Source organism: Lepus europaeus, chromosome 14, assembly GCF_033115175.1.
Source record: "Lepus europaeus isolate LE1 chromosome 14, mLepTim1.pri, whole genome shotgun sequence".
NCBI lineage: Eukaryota > Metazoa > Chordata > Mammalia > Lagomorpha > Leporidae > Lepus > Lepus europaeus.
In genome coordinates this window covers 80525591-80547384 of record NC_084840.1, presented here as the reverse complement: position 1 = coordinate 80547384, position 21794 = coordinate 80525591, and the positions used below count along the sequence as shown (strand labels likewise).

Here is a 21794-nt window from a genome sequence, read left to right as displayed (position 1 = left end):
AAGAAGAGGATTAGGGCTATGAATTGGGCTTATGTTAAATTTACCTATATGGTTTGGATTTGGGATAGGGTTTGGTTTTGTCCCAGGATTTGGGTTAGTTTTGGTGTTAGGAATGTGCTTAAGTTTAGTATTTCATTGTGCTTAGGGTCAGTGTTAGGGTTTAAGGTTAGTGTTATGATGATGGTTAGGGTTTGAGTTCACCTTTGCATTATGTTTACCAGTAGTTTTTGGGTTAGTTTCAATGTTACTGTTGTTTAGGTTAAGGTTTGGGTTTAGATTTAGGATTAAGGCTGAATTTGGGCTAGGTTGAGAGTTATTATTAGGGTTAGGGCTATGCTAGTGTTTGGGTTTTCATTAGGGTTAAAGTTAGGAACAGAGTGTAGGGCTAAGATTAGGATGAAGGATAGTGCTAAGCTTCAAGCTTGGGTTATGTTGTACAATCTGGTTAATTTTAGGGTTAGGGTTAGGAATATGCTTCTGTTTTGGGTTTCATTAGGATTAAGGCTAGTTTAGGGTTTAAGATTAGGATTAGTATGATGGTTAGGGTTAGGGATCAAAGTTGTGTTAGGTTTACCTATTTTGGGGGGGATAGGTTCAATGTTAGGATTGATTTCAGCCTAGGGTTACTGTTATGGTTCAGGTTAGGGCTACACTTAGTTTTAGGATCTCATTAGGGTTAAGTTTAGTGTTAGCATTTTGGTTATGTGTTAGGGATAGTTTTAGTGTTAGGATTAGGCTCTGACTAGAGCCTGGGTTTAGACCTAGGGTTATGGTTAGAGTTCAGACTAAGGTTAGAGTTAAGGGTAGTGTTAGGGCTATGCTAATATTTGTGATTTCATTGCTATTAGGGTTAAAATTAGGGTGTAATTTTATGGTTAGGAGTAGGGTTAGGGTGAAGGTTCTGGCTTCCATTGGGTTTTCTTATATTTTTCAGTTTAGGGTTAGTGTTAGGGTTTGCTTTATGCCTAGATTATGGTTACAGTTAGGGTTAGGGAGTTGCTAGGTTTTTGGTTTCATTATTGTTAGAGTTCGTGTCAGGGTTTAAGGTTGGATTTAGAAATACAGTTAGGGTTCATTTGGGGTCTTGCTTTAGGTTTACCTGTAGTTTTGAGGTTAGGTTCATAGTTAGGGTTTGGTTTTTCTTGTAGTTAGGTTTAGGGTTAGTGTTAGGGTTAAGGCTACACTTAGGGTTTGAGTTTCTTTAGGGCTAGGTTTCATGTTAGGGTTTAGGGTAAGGATTAGTATGAAAGTGAAGGTTAGTGTTCAGGCTTGCATTGATATTAACTATAGTTTTCAGGTTAGATTTGGTGTTATGGCTTGGTTGTAGCCTAGGATTAGTGTTATGGTTAGGGTTAGGGCTATGTTAAGGCTTGGTGTTTCATTAGGGTTAGTGTTAGGATTTTGGGTAAGTTGTAGGCTAGTGTTAGTGTTAGGTTTAGGCTTCTGGCTAGGGGTCAGGTTTAGGCTTTGGCTTAGGGTTAGGGTTTGGGTTAGAGTTAGAGTTATGGTTAGGGTTAGAGTTACACTAATGTGTAGGGTTTCCTTTAAGGTTAGGGATAGGATTGGGATTAGGATTAGGATGTGGGTTAGGGTTAGGGTTTGAGATATGTTTAGGTTTCTGGATTGGTTAGGGTTAGGGTTAGCATTAGGGTTTAGGGTTAGTATTAGGATGATTGTTAGTTTTAAGGTTTGGGCTTGCATTATGTTTACCTATATGGTTTGGGTTCAGGTTGGGTTATGATTTGGTTTCAGCCTAGAATTAGGGTTAAGGTTAGTTTTAGGGCTACACTTAGATTTGAGGATTAATTAGGGTTAGGGTTAGCGTTTAGAGTAAGTGTTAGGGCTAGTGTTAGCGTTAGGGTTAGGATTCTGGCTTGGGGTCAGATTTAGGCTTTGGTTTAGGATTAGGGTTTGGGCTAGCACTAGAGTTAAGGTTTGTTTTAGGGCTACGCTAACGTTCAGGCTTTGTTATAGTTATGACTAGGATTAGGGTGTAGGGTTATGGTTAGAATGGGGTTTAGGTTTAAGGTTCAGGCTTGTTTTAGGCTCATCTTTAGTTTTTGGATTCAGGTTTGGGTTTGGTTTTTGCCTATGGTTAGGGTTCTGGTTTGCATAACATTCATCTATATTTTTTCCAGATTAGGTCAGAGTTAGGGTTTGATTTCAACCTAGTGTTAGGGTTAGGGCTATGCTTAGACTTATGGTTTCATTGGGTTAGGGCTAGTGTTAGTATTAGAGTTAGGCTTCTGACTATGGTTCGGGTTTAGGTCTGGGGTTAGGATTAGTGTACTAATCCTAGTGTACTAGGATTAGAGTTGGGGTAAGGTTAGGGCTATGCTAATGTTTGGGGATATGCTTTGGTTTTGTCCTAGGGTTAGGGTTAGTGTTAGGATTTATGGTTAGGGTTAGGATGGCAGGTTTAGAGTTCCCTCTTGCGTTAGGTTTACTGATAGTTTTCAGATTAGTTTCAGTGCTAAGGTTGGGTTACAGACTGACATTAGGGTTAAAGTTAGGATTAGGGCTATGCTTAGGTTTATGATTTTATTAGGTTTAGGGTTAGTATAGGGATTAGGGTAAGTATCAGGGCTAGTGTTAGCTTTAGAGTTATGCTTCTGGCTAGGACTCAGGTTTAAACTTAGGGTTAAGGCTGAGTTTGTGTTAGGGTTACAGTTTGGGTTAGTGTTAGGACTATGCTAATGTTTGGGATTTCATTAGGATTAGGTTGTAGGTTTAAGGTTAGAATGAGGGTTAGGGTGAAGCTTCTGGCTTCTGTTCAGTTTACCTATAAAGTTTGGTTTAGGGTTAGGGCTAGGGTCTCCTTTTTTAGGGTTAGGGAAATGCTTAGGTTTCAGGTTTCACTAGAATTAGGATTAGAGTTATGGATTAGGTTAAGGGTTAGGGCTAGTGATCATGTTAGGGTTAGACTTCTGGCTAGGGTTCACATTTAGGCTTAGGTTTAGGGTTCAGGTTCAGGCATATGTTAGAGTTAGGGTTAGGGCTAGGGCTACACTAATATTTGGGATTTCATTAGGGTTGAGGTTAGGATTGAGGTATAACGTTGGGGCCAATGCTGTGGCACAGCAGGTAGTCGCCCTGGCCTGAAGTGCCAGCGTGTCCCATACAGGCGCTGGTTCGAGACCCAGCTACTCCATTTCCAATCTAGCTCTCTGCTATGGCCTGGGAAAGCAGTGGAAGATGGCCAGGTCCTTGGGTCCCTGCACCCACATGGGAGATCCAGAGGAAGCTTCTGGCTCCTGGTTTTGGATAAGTGCAGTTCTGGCCATTGCAGCCAATTGGGGAGTGAACCATCGGGTGGAAGACACCTCTCTCTCTCTCTCTATCTCTCTCTCTCCCTCTCTCTCTCTCTCTCTCTCTCTCTCTCTCTCTCTGGCCATTGCAGCCAATTGGGGAGTGAACCATCGGGTGGAAGACACCTCTCTCTCTCTCTCTCTCTCTCTCTCTCTCTCTCTGCCTCTATTCTCTCTGTGTAACTCTTACTTTCAAATAAATAAGTAAATCTTTAAAAAAGGTTTAATGTTAATGTATGGTTAGGATTAGGGTTAAGATGCTTGCTTGCATTAGAGTTAGAGATATACTTTAGGTTTTGGGTTTCATTAGGGTTAGGGTTAGGGTTAGGGTTAGGGCTATGGCTACCCTTATGTTTGAGATTCATTAGAGTTAGGGTTACTATTATGGTTTAGAGTAAGTGTTAGGAGTAGGCCAAAGGTTAATCTTCTATCTAGGATTAGGGTTTAGGCTTGGTGTCCAAGCTGAGGTTATATTTTGAGTTAGGATTAGGGATATGCTAATATTTTGGATTTCTTTAGGTTTACAGTATAGTGTAGTGAGGCTGAGTTGAGGATTAGTTTTAAATTTCAGCCTTGCATTAGGTTTACTTATAGGTTTTGAGTTCTTGTTGGGGTTATGGTTTGGTTTTTCCTAGTGTTAGTCATAAGGTTAGGGTTATAGAAATGCTTAAATTTTGGATTTCACTAAGGTTTGGGTTAGTGTTAATTTTTTTGTTTTATTAGACAGATAAAGTTATAGACAGTAAGAGAGAGACAGAGAGAAAGGTCTTCCTTCTGTTGATTCACTCCCCACATGGCCACTATGGCTGGTGCTGTGCCAATCCGAAGCCAGGGGCCAGGTGCTTCCTCCTGGTCTCCCACATAGGTGCAGGGGCCCAAGCACTTGGGCCATCCTCCAGTGCTTTCCCGGGCCACAGCAGAGAGCTGGACTGGAAGACGAGCAACTGGGACTAGAACCTGGTGCCCACATGGGATGTCAGCACTGCAGGTGGAGGATTAACCAAGTGAGTCACGATGCTGGCCCCGGGTTAGTATTAATGTTTATGGTTAGGGTTAGGATGATGGTTAGGATTAGGGTGGGGCTTGAATTAGGTTTACCTATAGTTTTTGAGTTAGTTTAGAGTTAGTGTCTGATTTTGGCCTAGGGTTAGGGTTAAGAGGGATAGGGTTAGGAATAGGACTGTGCTTAGGTTTGGGGTTTCATTAGGATTGGGATTAGTTTTGGGTTGTATGTTTAAAATTAGGGGGAGGGTTAGGGTTAAGGTTTGAACTTGCATTAGATTTACCTATTGGGTTTGGGTAAGGTTAGAGTTAGATTTTGGAATTGGTCTAGGGGTTAGTGTTAGGGTTAGGGATATGCTTAGGTTCGGGTTTTGTTAGGGTTAAGGTTAGTGTTAGTGTTAAGAGTTGGGGTTAGTGTTAGAGATAGGGTTTGAGTTAAGCTTAGGTTAGGAGTAGGGTTAGAGGTACACTATTATTTTGGGTTTTGTGAGGGTTAGGGTTAGGTTTAGAGTGTAAAGTTAAGACTAGGATTCAGGTTAAGGGTAAGGTCCAGGTTTGTGTTAAGATTTAACTATAGGATATGGGTTAGAGTTAGGTTAGGGTTGGTTTGGCCTAGGGTTAAGGATATGCATATGCTTTGCATTTTGTTAGGGTTAGGGTTAGGGTTAGATTTTAGGGTTAGGGTTAGGAAGATGATTAGGGTTAGGGTTCTGGCTGGCCATGAGTTTACCTACAGTTTTTGGGTTAGGTTAGGGTTAAGGTTTGGTTTTGGCCTAGGTTTAGGGTTAGGGATATGATAATGTTTGGGGATTTTGGGGGGCTCAACTGAGGGCTACAGTTTGTGTTAGGTCTAGGCCGAGGATTAGGCTTAGGGTTTGTGTTAGGACTGTTTTAGGACTAGTGTTAGGGCTATGCTACAGCTGGGGTTATTGGTAAAGTTAGTGTTCTGTGTTGTGATACAGCTAGAGTTAGGTTTAGCACTAGGTCTAAGGCCTAGGTTAGCGTGAGGCTTAGGGTCAGGGTCAATGTTAGGGCTAGAGTTCGGTTCAAGGTTAGGTATAGGGCTGTGCTACTTTTAGTGTTAGTGTTAAGATTTTTGGTTAGGGTGAGAGTTAGGACTAGACTTACATTTAGGACTTGGAATATAGCTTGGGGTAGTATTAGGGTTAGGCTGGGCCTAGAGTTAAGGTTAGTGTTATGGTTTGGTTTAGGATTAGGATTTGGGCTATGCTTCTTTTAGGGTTATTGTTAGAACTAGTGGTTAGAGTTAGGGTTACAGGTAGATTTACATTTAGTACTTGGGCTAAGTAGTACGCTACTGTTTTGTTAGCCTAAGGCCTAGGGATATGGTTAAGTTTAGGAATAGGGTAAGGTTTAGGTTTATGGTTAGGAATAGGGTTATAGCTATGTAACAGTAAAAGTTATTGTTAGAATTTATGGTCAGTGTTAGAGATAGGGCTAGATTTAAGTTTAGTACTATGGCTAAGGCCTGGCCTAGTGTGAGGCTTAGGACCAGGACTTGAGCTAGTGTTAGGTTTAAGGTTACAGTTAAGGTTAGGGATATGCTATTGGTTAGAGTTACTATTAGGATTAGTGATTAGGGCATGGATTACTAATAGAGTTATGTTTAGGGTTTAGGCTATGGCTAGGGCTAGCATTAGGGTTAGGCAGAGGCCTAGGGTTAGGTTTTGGATTAGGGTAAGGGCTATGTTACAATTAAGGTTATTGTTATAATTAGTGGTTAATGTTACAGTTGGGGCTAGAGATAGGTTTAGCAGTAGGGCTAAGGAGAGGGCCAGTTAGATCCAGGGCTGTGATTAGGGTAAGGGTTAGGAGTAGGGTTAGGTATAGGGTTAGGATTAGGGCTAGGGCCATGCTAGGGTTAGTGTCCACTTAGTTTTAGAGGGTAGGGTGAGGGGCTAGAGTTAAGTTTAGTGCCAAGGGTAAGGTGTAGGCTAATTTTGTGTTTGTTTGAGGGCTAGAGTTAGGTTTATGGTTAGGAATAGTGTTAGGGCTATGTGACAAGGATATTTTTAGAATTCCTGGTTGATGTTTTGGATAGGGCTAGAGTTAGCCTTACTTAGTGTTAAAGCTAAGGTTATGCTCTACCCTAACCCTAAACCTATCCCTAGCCGTGGCTCTAATCCTCACACCAGACTTCACCTAAGCCCTACCGCTAAACCTAACTCTATAGCTAACCCTTACACTATTCCCTTACCTTAATCCTAACAGTAACCCTAATACTAACCCTGACCATAACCCTAGGCCTCTGCATAATCCTAATTCTGTCCCTAGCCTTATTCCAAGCATAATCTTAACTCTACTCCTAATGCTCAGACTAACCACTAATCCTAACAATGACACCAACTGTAGAATAGCCCTAGCCTTAGCCCTAGTCCTAATCCTAACCCTAACCCTACCCTAGTGCTGGCCCTGAGCCTCACACTAGCCTTAGCCTTAGCTTTAGAGCTAAACCTAACTCTAGTCCTATCCCTAACACCAACAACAAATTCTAACAATAACATTGTCACATAGTTGTAGTCCTATTGCTAAAGCTAACTCTTACCCTAACCCTAGGCCTTGGCTTAACACAAATGATAGCTCTCTAGCCCAAGCACTAAATTAACTCTAGCCCTGAGACTCACCCTAACACTTACCCAGCCTCTAAGCCTGAAACAAGCCCTCAACCTTACCCCACTATTAAAACTCACTCTAACTCACCCTAACGCTTGCCCTGGCTCTAAGCCTGAAAAAAGCTCTTAACTTTACCCCCCTGCTATGACTAGCTCTAGCCCTAAGCTTATACTAACAACTAATTCAAACATTAACTCTAACCATCACATAATCCTAACCCTATATCTAACCCTAACCCCAGGCCTTTACCTAACCAAAACAGTAGTCATAGCCATAGCCCAAGCCATAAACCAAATCTTCTACAATTCACCTTAACTACTACTTCTAACATGAATCGTAACCTTAGCAAAACCTTAGACCTAAACCTAACCCTATATCTGACCCTAATCTAACCCTGGCCCTAAATCTAATGGTAGCCCTAGCCCTAATCCTCATACTTGCCAGGACTTAGACTTAGTGCTAAATCTAACTCCAGCACTATCCCTAAAACTAATGACAAATTCTATCAGTAACCCTAACTGCCACATAAACCTACCCCTATTCCTAAACCTAACCTTAACCTTAAACAGAACCCTAACCCTAACCCTAGGCCTCAGCCTAACTCAAAGAATAGCCCTCAACATAGCCCAAGCACTAAACTTAACTCTATCCCTGCACTCACCCTAACCACTAAAACTAAACATAACACTAATTGCACCAGGGGCCTAGCTCTAATCCTATTGCAAACCCTAACTCTAGCCATAGCCCTGGACCTAAGCCTCACATTTGACCTGTACTTAGCATTAGTGCTAAACATAACTCTATCCCTATCATAAACACCAATGATAAATTCTATCAACAACCCTGTCACACAGCACTAACCCTATTCCTAAACATAATCCTAACTCTAACTCTAACCCTACTTTCACCTTAGCCTCAGCCTAACACAAATCAAAGATTAAATTTAGCCAAAGCATGAAAATAAATCTAGTACTAACCCTCGCTCTAACCACAAAACTAAATATAACACTAATTGTGACATATACTTAGCTCTAATCCTAATCATAACCCTAACACTAAACCTAGCCATGCTGACGTCGACACCACTACGCACACGGACGCTGATGCTGACGTCGCACACAGCTCTGCGTCAGGGACGTGGAACGTCATGGGCAGAGCGGCTGGATTCATCTGCCGGCGGCAGCAGGAAAGGATGCTGCGACTCTTCTAAAAGGTAGGAAAGGCCGGCGCAGCGGCTCACTAGGCTAATCCTCCGTCTGCGGCCCGGGCACACCGGGTTCTGGTTCCGGTCGGGGTGCCGGATTCTGTCCCGGTTGCCCCTCTTCCAGGCCAGCTCTCTGCTGTGGCCCGGGAGTGCAGTGGAGGATGGCCCAAGTGCTTGGCACCTGGCTCCTGCCTTCGGATCAGCACGGTGCACAGGCCGCAGTGCCCGTTGGGGGGGTGAACCAACGGCAAAGGAAGACCTTTGTCTCTGTCTCTCTCTCACTGTACTCTGCCTGTGAAAAAAAAGGTAGGAAAAAGGTTGGTTAACTAAGAAGCACAGGTAGGTAGAGGCGGTGCTGCTGAAACCTTGGGCAGTTCGGCAACGACTGTGTGGGGTGGCAGGAATACAGGTGGCCACAGCGGCTCCGTGTCAGTGTCCTAGGAGGGAATTGCGGCTCTGCCTTGGACGGAGCTACCACTGCCTCCTGTTCCACAGCCGCTGCCCATGGCTTCACCAGTACTGCCCGTACCTACCTGGGCTTCCTCGCTGACCGCGGAATTTTTGACCTCTCAGAAATCGCACCGCTACCGCTGCGTGCTTGCTCGCAGCCTCTGGCGAATGAACCGAGCTGCTCTGCCCATGACGTCCAACGTGGCCCTAGGGCAGTGTATTGTGTGGTGTTGCAGTAGGGACAGCGTCTGCACCGTAGTGTTGGACGCCGTGGCCGGAGTGGCTAGTACATCTGCCGGCAGTGGCAAGGAAGTATGCAGCGGCAGTGGTGCTGACTTCTGAGAGGTCGAGAAGTCAGTGGTCAGCGAAGAAGCCCAGGTAGGTAGGGGTGGTGGTGGGGAAGCCGTGGGCAGTGGCGGCAGCTCCTTTTTGGGGTGTTTGGATCGTGCGTTTCATAATCAGCTTCCAGTGTAACCCCCAAGGCAAGATCTAAATAGGCAAAGCTTGATGCATTGCATTGATGAATGTGAAACGTCTCGCTTAGAGAAATGGTAACGGAGTGTGGCTGGTGCGAGGCAAGCCTGGCTGCAGGGTATCGAGAGGCCAGGCAGGTGTCAAGAGGTGATGAGGGCCCCCCAGAGGTGAGAAGGGAGCAGAGCCTCGGGCTGAGGGGCGAGCCCTGGGGCGGGGTTCCCTGGCCCTGCCCTCTGGGACCTCAGGGTGCATCTGCATGCATGCGTGGAGGGCAGGGGCGTAATCTTGTAGAGGAGACCAGCTTGGTGGGTATTGCAGCAGCGAGCAGAGACAAATAAGAGCACTGTTTTTTGTGGTAGGTGACCTCGGGAGGAAACTCCTCAGACCGATGTGCCCCCGCCTGTGGCTGTCTTGGGACCGGCTCTCTCGGGACGCGCGGAAATGGTGAGTTTGTGCACAGGGAGGTCAAGAAGATGCAGCGTCGGCCCCCAAAAGCCGCTGAGGCCCGGGCCAAGGCCCAGGCCCGGGCCAGCTTGACATAGAGCAGGGAGCGCGGGCATGCTGGCAAGCCGAATGCGCTGGGAATGTTGGGAGGGCAGGCACTGGGGGACGCACCGAGGCCCTCCAGGTGTCCAGAGGGGGTTGGGCAAACCCGGTGCCTGGAGTGTGGGTTCAGGAGGGAAGGTGTGGGGGCCGGCAGAGGCTTGGTCCTCGGCGGAGGGGAGGGGGAAGCTGCATGCTCTGGCATCCTCCCCTATGGGGCATGGCGGGTTTTCCCGCCAGGGTCCAGAGAGTGCTTCCTGACACCCTGTGGGAGCCAGGCGGAGGGGCGGGTGCGAGCTGCAGGTGCCAGGCACCCTGCTGGCCGCGTGGATGGGCTGACAGCCCCGTGGCTCTGGGTAGGACAGCGGCAGGTGGCGCGGGAGTTGTGTCTGTGGTCCGTCGGGACGCTCTTAGCCGGTTCCCTCTCAGACAGAACGAGTTTCTGGGATTGGAAGCTGAGTGGGCTTGGGTGGGCTTCCGTGGATTCCGGAAATGCACGCCCCCGACCCCCAATTTCAATGAGTGGCTGAGGGTTGTCTGTGGTACTGCAGCCACAGGGCTCAAAGGGCCACTGGGCCAGAGGATGAGAGGAGAAGCAGAAGGGCAAGAGGATGACCCGCACCGTTCCACTGAGAATGGCGAGAACCACGGGCGTGAGGTCGAGGATAGGACTAGGGGGTGTCCTTGACTGTCCCGGACTTCTCAGAGGGCTGGGCCACGTGCCTGACAGGAGCTGCAGCAAAGGTGCCGGATGCTCCCTGTGTGGCACTGACCCACACCGGGCCCTGCATTCGGGAGGTTTGCAGTGACATCCTTTACTTGGATGTGTGTTGGGGAGGGAGCTGGTGGCAGGGAGCCCAGACAACACGTGTGTGATCATCGAGAGATGTGTGTTCAGGTGACGGAGGAGTTCATGTTGGTTGCTGGGACGCAGACCATGGGACACGAATGCCAGCGTGTGTGCTTCCCTTAAAAGGTGGACTTGGTGTCTGTTGGGGTGGTTTTCTCTCTGTGCCAGCTGAATTGAGTGCAGTTGCATGTCGTGGCACCTCGGGAGAGGACAAGCCTCCTGTCCTTCGTGCAGCTGATGCCTCTTGAGCTCCCCAGTAGGGCTGAGAGCAGCAACAGAAAACCCAAGGACACAGAGCAAAGTCCTCTGCTCTTGTAGGAGCTACAGTGTCCTGGAAGTGCGAGGCAGGCGTGCCCAGGGTTGTGGCGACACGAGGCTTGGCAGGATCCAAGGGAGCGTCCCGCTTTGTGCTTGTGGACTGTTTCCTCAAAGCCTGGTGGGGAGCAGGGAGCTCCTTGCAGGTGGAGGAGTAAGGACTGGCTTCCCCCTTTCCCGATCCCTTGCCATTCTTCTCCCTGTTCTCCCTTGCGTTTGCATATGGCTCCTCCGGTGTCCCTCCCTTGTGTGCACAGAGGATTCTTGCGCACGGGCCTAGTGTCTTCTGGATGGACAAGACAGCGCTTGCTTCTGTGGAAACGAACGTGCCGTGTATCGCTTTGAAGCCCACGGGGGAAGTTGTGTCGTTCTGCTGCGGGCGCCTTAGGGTCCTGGGGTTCTGGACAAGCTGAGCCCTGACCAGCGCTTTGTCCACTGGTTTTGGCATGGGGCCTCTTGGAATCGGGCTCTGGGGCGGGGGACTTCCCGTTTCTAGTTGGGAAGGCAATAGAGACGGAGATCGGCTGTAGCGCCGTGCCAGGAGGCATTTTTGTCTGTGGTGTGGGAGAGGGCATGTGACGCGTCTGTGATGACTGGAGCCCAAAGAAGCTTTGAGGTGAGGCGAGCTGCACAGCCTTGGAAGCAGCCTGTGAAGTGGTGACTCTGAGTGCATCGGTGAGCTCTAGGTGGCGGCCTGTGCTGAGTGCACGAGTGAGAAAGCAGAGACCCCTCAGCATTTCTTGGGCTCAAGGAAGACAGCAGGACGTCCGTAAGGGAATCACGGTGAAGCTGGGAAGTCCTTTCTCTCTCTCCTTCTCCTTCTCTCTTTCTGCCTCTGCCTCTCCCTCTGCCTCTCTGTTTCTGCTTTTCAAACAAAGAAGCAAATCTCAACAAACAAGAAACTCCCCCCCCGACCCCCCCCCCCCCAAAAACTAACAACTAGAGTGTTCCTGAATTTCCAGTGCCTTGGAAGTCATCCAAGTATCTGTGGGGACGGATACACGGCACGAGAGGAGAGTGTGACACAGGGACATGCTAGCACGGGGCGGGAAACCGTCCCTGTTCCTGCCACACGCTCGAAAGGCCCCCAAGTGCCGGTGATGGTCCAGGAGGAAAGCAGGAGCCAAGAACCTCAGAGGGCTGTGCCATGTGAGTGGCGGCGTCCAGAGCTCCGAGGCACGGATGTGCGTCTTGGACAAGATCCCAACAGCACAGGCCATGACGACAAAAAGAGACAAACGGGATTCCATTATGAAACAGATGTTGTTTATTTGTTGGAAACACAGAGTTAGGAGAGGCAGAGACAGAGGCAGAGGGGTGGGGGGAGCGAGGGGAGGAGGGAGGGAGGGAGGGGACTTCCAGCTTCTGGATCACTCTCCAGATGACCACAATGGCTGGAGTGGGCGGAACCGAAGGCAGTGCCCTCTCGAGGTGCCCCCTCTGCCCCACAGGTCCTGTGTGGGGATCTCATGGGAGCCACGCATGTCCTGCGCCCGCGGAAATGGTGGATGTGAGCAAGCAGAGGTGGAGAAGCCACTCTAGGCACAGTGAATTAAAATGACAAGCGAACCCGAAACAAAAGTTGCATTTTCAGAACATTGAACTCAGGGAGCATGAGGTATGTCGATGCCTAAGGTACAATGTGCTGAGGCGAAGAAAAGTGATCTTGGGTTCCATGATCAGTTTCCAGTGCAACCCCCAAGGCAAGATCTAAAGCAAAGCTTGATGCATTGCATTGATGAATGTGAAAGGTCTTGCTTGGGGAAAGCGAGGAGGAGTGTGGCTGGTGCGAGGCGGGCCTGGCTGCCAGGTGTGGAGAGGCCAGGCAGGTGTCAAGAGGTGATGGGGGCCCCCCATGGTAGGTGAGAAGGGGGCGGAGCCTCGGGCTGAGGGGCGAGCCCTGGGGCGGGGCTCCCTGGCCCTGCCCTCTGTGACGTCAGGGTGCGTCAGGGTGCGTCTGCGTGCGTGGGCGGAGGGCGGAGGGCGGGGGCGTGATCCCGTGGAGGCGGCCAGCTTGGCAGGTCCAAGTGCAGCGAGCGGAGGCGAGTCGGAGCACCTGGCTGAGTGGTAGGTGACCTCGGGAGGAATCTCCTCAGCCCGATGTGCCCCCGCCTGTGGCTGTCTTGGGACCGGCTCTCTCGGGACGCACGGAAACGGTGAGTTTGTGCACGGGGAGGTCAAGAAGCTGCGGCGTCGGCCCCCCCAAATGCTGCCGAGGCCCAGGCCAAGGCCCAGGCCCAGGCCCGGGCCAGCTTGACATGGAGCAGGGAGCGCGGGGCGTGCTGGCAAGCCGAATGCGCCGGGACTGTTGGGTGGGCGGGCACTGGGGGCCCGCACCCAGGCCCTCCAGGTGTCCAGAGGGGGTGGGGCAAGCCCGGTGCCTGGAGTGTGGGTTCAGGAGGGAAGGTGTGGGGGCCGGCAGAGGCTTGGTCCTCGGCGGAGGGGAGGGGGAAGCTGCATGCTCTGGCATCCTCCCCTATGGGGCATGGCGGGTTTTCCCGCCAGGGTCCAGAGAGTGCTTCCTGACACCCTGTGGGAGCCAGGCGGAGGGGCGGGTGCGAGCTGCAGGTGCCAGGCACCCTGCTGGCCGCGTGGATGGGCTGACAGCCCCGTGGCTCTGGGTAGGACAGCGGCAGGTGGCGCGGGAGTTGTGTCTGTGGTCCGTCGGGACGCTCTTAGCCGGTTCCCTCTCAGACAGAACGAGTTTCTGGGATTGGAAGCTGAGTGGGCTTGGGTGGGCTTCCGTGGATTCCGGAAATGCACGCCCCCGACCCCCGGTTTCAATGAGTGGCTGAGGATTGTCTGTGGTACTGCAGCCACAGGGCTCAAAGGGCCACTGGGCCAGAGGATGAGAGGAGAAGCAGAAGGGCAAGAGGATGACCCGCACCGTTCCACTGAGAATGGCGAGAACCACGGGCGTGAGGTCGAGGATAGGACTAGGGGGTGTCCTTGGACTGTCCCGGACTTCTCAGAGGGCTGGGCCACGTGCCTGACAGGAGCTGCAGCAAAGGTGCCGGATGCTCCCTGTGTGGCACTGACCCACACCGGGCCCTGCATTCGGGAGGTTTGCAGTGACATCCTTTACTTGGATGTGTGTTGGGGAGGGAGCTGGTGGCAGGGAGCCCAGACAACACGTGTGTGATCATCGAGAGATGTGTGTTCAGGTGACGGAGGAGTTCATGTAGGTAATATTGAAGTCAGTAATAAACATTAAAAATTTCATAATTTTTAAACAAAGCTATGTCATTTCGTTTAATTTCTGCTATAATCAAAGAGAAAAGTAATTTTAAGAATTTAAGACCCTCCTGATACAGCTGGGAGAGAAACCAAAGATGGCCTAAGTACTTGGGCCTTTGCATATCCTGGGAGACTTGGATGGAGTTCCTGGATCCTGGCTTTAGTGTGGCCCAGCCAGTTGACTATTGCTCCCATATGGGGAGTGAAACAGTAGGTGGAAGATCTGTCTCTCCCTCTCTCTCTAACTTTGACTTTCAAATTAATATTTATATCATTAAAAAAGAATCTGTTTAAAACAGTGCTGCTGGCACCGCCGCTCACTAGGCTAATCCTCCGCCTTGCGGCGCAGGCACACCGGGTTCTAGTCCCGGTCGGGGCACCGATCCTGTCCCGGTTGCCCCTCTTCCAGGCCAGCTCTCTGCTGTGGCCCGGGAGTGCAGTGGAGGATAGCCCAAGTGCTTGGGCCCTGCACCCCATGGGAGACCAGGAGAAGCACCTGGCTCCTGCCATTGGATCAGCGCGGTGCACCGGCCGCAGCAGCCATTGGAGGGTGAACCAACGGCAAAAGGAAGACCTTTCTCTCTGTCTACCTCTACTGTCCACTCTGCCTGTCAAAAAAATAAAAAATAAAAAAATAAAACAGTGCTATGTGTCTTTTCACTCACATGCATAAAGCATGCTTGGAAGGCTATGTAGACTCCAAGAGAGTATGAGGTCCAAGAATAATTTCAGACATTGCTTAATTTGATCAGGTAAAAGGAACTTTCCAAATATTTAAAATATTATTTTGGGGACTAGGTAAAGTCTAGAAGCCACTTGTAGAAGCAAGATCAGAGGATCTAATTAAGAAAGTTCCTACCAATTATTGTAAGCTCTGAAAGCTTTTACTCATGACTTCCTGAGAACATTTAAATTCCTCCAGATTACTTCCTGCTAAGTATCTCCTATCATTATCCTGTTCTAATGTTAGAGTATGCATGTATGTGTCTAGATAAATATATAAAGGTTTTTCCACTATATATGGTTATAGATGCATTTATTATATATGAGACTAATTTTAAAAATCATGGGTAACTGAAACTAAAAGATATCTATTTTGTTAAAAATTTTTAATTCCTTGTAGTTTTTTCACAATACTTGTTTTTTCTGAACGTTATAAGACTTCTCATGAATTTAATTCTTAATAACTTTTATATTCATAACATACAGACATTTTGAACATACATGTACATGTATGTTAGTGACTATAATTTTTTCTGGCTTCATATTTAAAATTGATTATACAACTTGTCATTTTACATTATGAGAATCTTTTTACATTAAAAGAATCAAAAAGCTATTTGGTGACCAGAAGACTTATACTTTCTAAATATCCACATGATTCACATTATATAGCCCCTATGGCACTAAGTAGCTCAACTGGCCAATCTTGACTTCCATTAGAAACATCAAAAGATCATATGCCTATCTCTACAAGACTGTTAAGAAATTACTTTCATGCTTTCCAAAATCTCTCATTTTAGCTTGCACAAATGAAACCAATGTATTCTGCCTAGGTGAAATTATAAGATAGAAGCATCTTTGATCTTTAAGTAGCATACTGTAGTGAGATGCACTGCATTGGATATGAAAAACAAACTGTGTGTGTGTAAATTTGGCTACAACTGTGAGTTTTTGGTCATTTTAAATAAAACAGTTTTAATTTATAATGGGTGTTAAAATAATTTTTGTTGGCCGGTGCCGTGGCTCAATAGGCTAATCCTCCACCTGTGGTGCTGGCACACTGGTTTCTAGTCCCAGTCGTGGCGCTGGATTCTGTCCCAGTTGCTCCTCTTCCAGTCCAGTTCTCTGCTGTGGGCCCTGCATCCGCTGGCTCCTGGCTTCGGATCAGCGCAGTGTGCCGGCTGCAGGCGCCGGCCACAGTGGCCATTTGGGGGTGAACCAACAGAAAAGGAAGACCTTTCTCTCTGTCTCTCTCTCTCTCTCACTGTCCACTCTGCCTGTCAAAAAATAATAATTTTTGTTTAAATGACATAGTTTATGTGTTTAGTGTCTGCAAATTCTAATATTTATGGTTCCTCTTAAGAACAAGACCATAGAGATGTTAATAAGAAGCATTTATGCATAATAGGAATTATTTACCAATTTCTTTAATATTAGCTGATTTGCAAAATGAAATGTGTAATGTAATCTCATTTAGAGCGGAAACTTTTATATTATTTATTGGTAAGCACTCTCAAAATTCATGGTAAAGCTTGAGAGTAATATGTTCTCTTGAACAAATAAACATATAAATCAATAAAATAATAAATTACTTAATATATACTAAACTGATCTTCTGTATATAAAGAGAATTGAAAATGAATCTTGATGTGAGTGGAAGGGGAGAGGGAGCGGGAAAGGGGAGGGTTGTGGGTGGGAGGGAAGTTATGGAGGGGAAGCCATGGTAATCCATAAGCTGTACTTTGGAAATTTATATTCATTAAATAAAAGTTTCAACAAAAAAAAAATAAATAAAATAAAATAATAAATTAGTAATACCATGCAATTTTGAAAAGTTGGAGAAGCCTTGACTGGATAATAGAAACTTTGATGGTAATTACTAAGGTTTAATCTGAATGAACTAAATTATAAAATCGTCAACAGTATTTTTCTAAGAAAAGGGATAAGCTACAATATGTGATTTATTTCACATACTTTTAAAAATACTTATTTATTTATTTACTTGAAAGTCAGAGTTAGAGACAGAAGAACAGAGATCTTCAGTCTGCTGATTCACTACTCAAATAGCTGCAAGGGACAGCTCTGGGACAGCCTCAAGCCAGGAACCTTGAAATCCATCTGGATTTCCCACATAGGTGGCAGGGCCAAGCATTCAAGCCTTCTTGTACTGACATAACCAACTGTGTCATAATGCCAGCCACTATCATGTATTTTTAGTTGCTGATTTTATATAAAAAATCAAATGTCAAATTTGTTAGCACTCTAAATTTGCATGACTGTATCTACATATTGATTTAAATGCATAAAATTTAAATACTTCAGTCATGAGCATGCAACTTCTTACTAATTTTGGAACTTAGATATTTATCATGGGAAATAATGGTTAATGTGTTCCCCTATATGTTTGTTGAATTATTTCATTATTATGAAATATATTAGTATTTTTATTTATTTTTCTTCCAAAACCATGGACTTACTCAGCATTTGAAGAAATTATAGGTCTAAAACTCATTCTTGCTTTAGGTAAGTCTGCAGGATTTCAGAATGATTACATGTTGTTACTGCAGGAAGACAAGAATCATGATCTCAGCCAGTTTATTTGTTCTCATGATACTTTTTGAATTTTGAATACTTTTTTCAAATTTCATTTGAAAGTTACATAGAAACATATACTAAAATTCATCCTTTCTTGTTTGTTATGAATAAAAAGAGGTCAGTAAAAGCAAGATTTCATATAATAGGCAGAGCTGATTACATTGTTACATCCATCACAGTGCTGAGATCATTATTTTATCTTTATAAAAATTCTAGGGGAGTAAGTATCACAATACCTGCACATTAAAGAGGAGGGGGAAGGGTTAGTATAAAAATGGTCTCAAACAAAGCAGAATAGAACTCTCAATAGTAATCAACTAGTAATTGACAGTTTTCAGATTTGAAGTCAGGTACTCTTGTGCTCAGAGCTTGCATTGTTGTGCCACGCATTACCAGTAAAAGTAGTAACCATAATTATATATATGTATATATGTAATTATTAATATTTGTCAAATACTTATTAAATGATATATATATCACAGAACAGCTATATGACATAACTATTGATGTCAACGTTTAATAGGATGAAGTAGAGAGAACTCAAGTGAAGGTTTACTGGTCAACAGGAAAGAGTTAATTTTGCAGAATCCTTGAACTTTCTGTTTCAGTAGGCTCACGCTCTGTGATCTTCACAACCTATTTTTGCTCACACTTAAATTGTCTTCAGTGTTAATCCAAATATAATAATAACACTACATTACTGAGACACATAGAAGCAATATTTAGAGAAATTTTTCCATCAAAGATAATCAGACATACAGAAGACTGCTTGTTCAGGATGGACACATGTGATCTTCTTACAGTTTACCACATATTCATTCATTGAATAGCATCTGTGCTTACCCTGAGAAAGGGGAGCTGAAGAGGGAGCCAGAAATGATATTTGCCTTTGAAAGCTACATAATTAAGTTGTGGTGATTATCTAGGTAGATATGTAAATAAACAATGTCCTTTGTTTTGTTTTAGGGTTCAAGCATACTATCATAAACACTGATATGGACTTATAAACATTGTTGAAGATTCTTGTAATTCTAAAATATTCAGGGTCAAATGAAATAATTAAAAAAAAATACAGTTCAGTATTGTGTTTAAGACATCCTATTTCACTTCACCCCATTTTAGTGAACCTTTTCCTAATATACCACCACCCAGCATGATGTTGGCCAAGACTGCACGGAATCAGTCATGGGGCGCACAATGTATTCTAGATTTCAACTGGCTGAAATGATTCTCAGAGCACATAAGCTTGTGGGTCAAATACCAGCAAGCTTCTCCCCTACCTTGTTTATTTTTTATATTTTTTAAAGATAGCTTTCCCAAATGTAAAAGAAGTGTCTGACCTCACTAGCAAAAAATGATGATTTTGAACAAAGTTTAACAAAACACTATTTGCAACAAAACACAACAGAACACACAGGCATTTCTTTTTTTCTTTTTTTAAAAATTTCGCTCCCACATTTAAGTGAAGTACATGCAGTACTTGCCTTTCTGTGTTAGTTTATTTCACCTAAAATGTCCCCCAGTTCCAGCCATTTTAATTCAAATAGTAGAATTTCATTTTTTAAAAAGATTTATTTATTTGAAAGTCAGAGTTACACAGAGAGAGGAGAGGCAGAGAGAGAGAGAGGGAGAGGGAGAGATCAAGAGGTTCTGTTTCATGGTTCACTCCCCAGATGGCTGCAATTCTGTTGTATGTAACACATTCTCTTTTTCCATTGATATTATAATGGGCAACTCTGTTGATTCCACACTGTGGCTTTTGTGCATAGTGTTGCTATAAACATGGTGGAATAGTTTTTCTTTTACACAATGTGTTCATGTCTTTGGGGTATAAATCCAGCAGGGGGATTTCTTTATTATAGTGCAAAGTCTATTTCTATGTTTTTAAACAGTCTGCATGCTGTTTTTGACAGTGGCTACATTGATTTACCTTCCCACCAACAGTCTGTAAGAGTTCCCCTTTCTCTACATCTTCATTACTATTGGTTGCAGCATTTTCCCCATGCGTTCCTGTAGCAATTTGATGGTGTTCTCTCTCTCTCTCTCTCTCTCTCTCTCTCTCTCTCTCTCTCTCTCTCTCTCTCACACACACACACACACACACACAATTGGTTAGCAATTAGGTTAATATACCCAATTAAAGAAATGAACTTCTATGACCCAATATTTACTGCCGGAACTGGTTAAAGTAGCTGTAACATTGGAAAACTCACTTAATTTTCCAAAGCTGTTTCTTTAAAATGATTTTCTGTTTCAGTAAAAATGATAATAAAGCCTGGTTTTCCTTATGCAGATTTTGAGAGTAAATAAATGGAAATAAAACTCAAGAATATGTTCCTAAATAGCTTATATATAAAGTAGTTAGAGAAATTTATTGCTCTATTTTTCCCTACTTCTTCCTGTGAATTTAATTTGCTCTTCTTTTTTTCTTATTGTAGAAGTTTAGATTATGTATTTTACATATTCTTTGTAGTTTATGCATTCATTGCCACAAGTTTTCTTTGGGTAATGCTTTTGCTGCAACCCACAAATAAGTTGTATTTTGATTTTCATTTTGTTTAAAATATTTGGAATTTTCTCTTGAGATTTATTCTTTGACTCATGGTTATGCAGAAGTGTGTTGTTTAAACTCCAACTATTTTGGAATCTTTCAGGTTATCTTTTTATTATTCATTTCAAGAATATCTCCATTATGATATGAGAGCATACGTTGTATGATGCTTCTTTGAATTTGTTGAAGTATATTTTATGCCTGAGAATGTGGAATACTTTGGTGGATAGTCCATTTGAACTTGTCCACCTGAACTTGAGAAAAAATATATATTCTTCTGTTGTCAGTAAAGAAATCTACAGGTGTTTAATGTGTCCAGTTGATGGTGTTGCTGAATTTGACTATGTATTTATTGTTTGGAATTGTTTGTTTCTGGTGGAGGTATGTTGAAGTCTCCAATGATAAAGATGGATTCATGAATTCCTCCTTTCTGTTCTTGTAACTTTGCCTCCTATTTTTATGTTCTCTTTAAGAACCACTAAGCATTCTTAGAGAATCAATCCTACTGTCAATTTAATGCCCTTCTTTATCACTGAGAACTTTTCCTTCTCTGTGGTCTGCATGGTGTGAAATTAATATATCTACTTCCACTTTCTTCTGATTAGTGTTAGCATGGCTTATTCTCTATCTGCTTAATTTTTACACATATGTCTTTATATCTAAATGAGTCTCCTGAGGACAGTATAAGGCTATAGGTGGGTTTTGCTTCATGATCCACTTTGACAAGCTCTTGTTAAGTTTAATTGTAGCATGAAATCATTAACATTCAAAGTGATTATTGTTATTATTATTATCATTATTTAAAAGGAAGGAGAAGGAGAAGAGGGGGTGGAGAGAGAGAAATCCCATCTGCTGATTTACTCCCCAAATGCCCACAATAGATAAGGCTGGGCAGTGCTGAATCTAGGAGCCATGAACACAATCTGAGTCTCCTACTTGCGTGGCAGGGACCTAGATGCTTGATCCATCACTTCTGTCTCACAGGGCAGGCATCAGAAGGAAGCTGGAAACAGGAGTGAAGCCAGAACTTGATCCGAGACCCTCTGACATGGGATGTAGGTGTCATAAGCAGTGTCTTAACCTCTATACCAGACGTGTGTCCCTAGAGTGATTATTGTTATACCTGAATTGATTTCTAAAATCTAAAATAGAGAAAAATTTCTCTGTATAACAGTTTACATGTAGTGAATAACTAAGACTAATTTTTTTAAAGCTCAGCAGATTTCTCAAGAGTGTATGATTGCTAGTCAGCCCATATGTTTTTCTTTTTTTTGGTAAATATTTATTCAATTGTTTGAACCGAAGAAATAGAAAAAGAGAGAGAGAAGGCACACAAGAGTGAGCTGGGTCTGGCCAAGACAAAACCAGGAGCCTGGAACTCAATCCAGATCTACCGCTTGGTTGGCAGGCCCCAAGTATTGAGATGTCATCTGTTGCCTCCATGGGTCCCTGTGAAGTAGACGGCTGGATAAGAAGCAGAGATAAGGATCGGATGTGGATATCTTTAACCACTCAGACAGAAGCCTGCACCTCTATAATAACTTTTGTTGGAAATACCTGGTCATTTAACTTTTTCCTGCATTTGTACATACGTATCTCCTGTTTGTCATTGACTTGCCATTAGATCCATAGGATGGATATTATTCATGATGTTTTCTTTAAAATGATGAAGAACAATTAGTCAAGAAGCATCAGCAGCCTTTATAGTTTGGTGGCTTTGACCTAGACTTCAGAGTGAAAATACAAATCCAGTTGAAATTTGAATTTTTCTTGTTTTACATTTTTAATTTATATAAAGTGAACAAATTTCACATATTTCATATATATATATGTATATGTATAGGTTTAAGAGCACCATGATACTTCCCACCCATCTCCCTCTCCCATGCTCCCACCATCATCCTCCTC

The 21794-nt window shown here is 44.6% G+C and overlaps 1 protein-coding gene across 1 annotated transcript in view; it reads left to right on the top strand.

Moving 5' to 3' along the window:
- The first annotated feature begins 12876 nt into the window (after positions 1–12876).
- Positions 12877–21794, top strand: part of LOC133773479 (ankyrin repeat domain-containing protein 26-like) — a 121477-nt gene continuing 112559 nt past the window's right edge. The window contains exon 1 of the mRNA XM_062210807.1: positions 12877–12936. Coding sequence (XP_062066791.1) covers positions 12881–12936 — 56 coding nt within the window. The 5' untranslated portion in view covers positions 12877–12880. The remainder of the gene's footprint in view (positions 12937–21794) is intronic.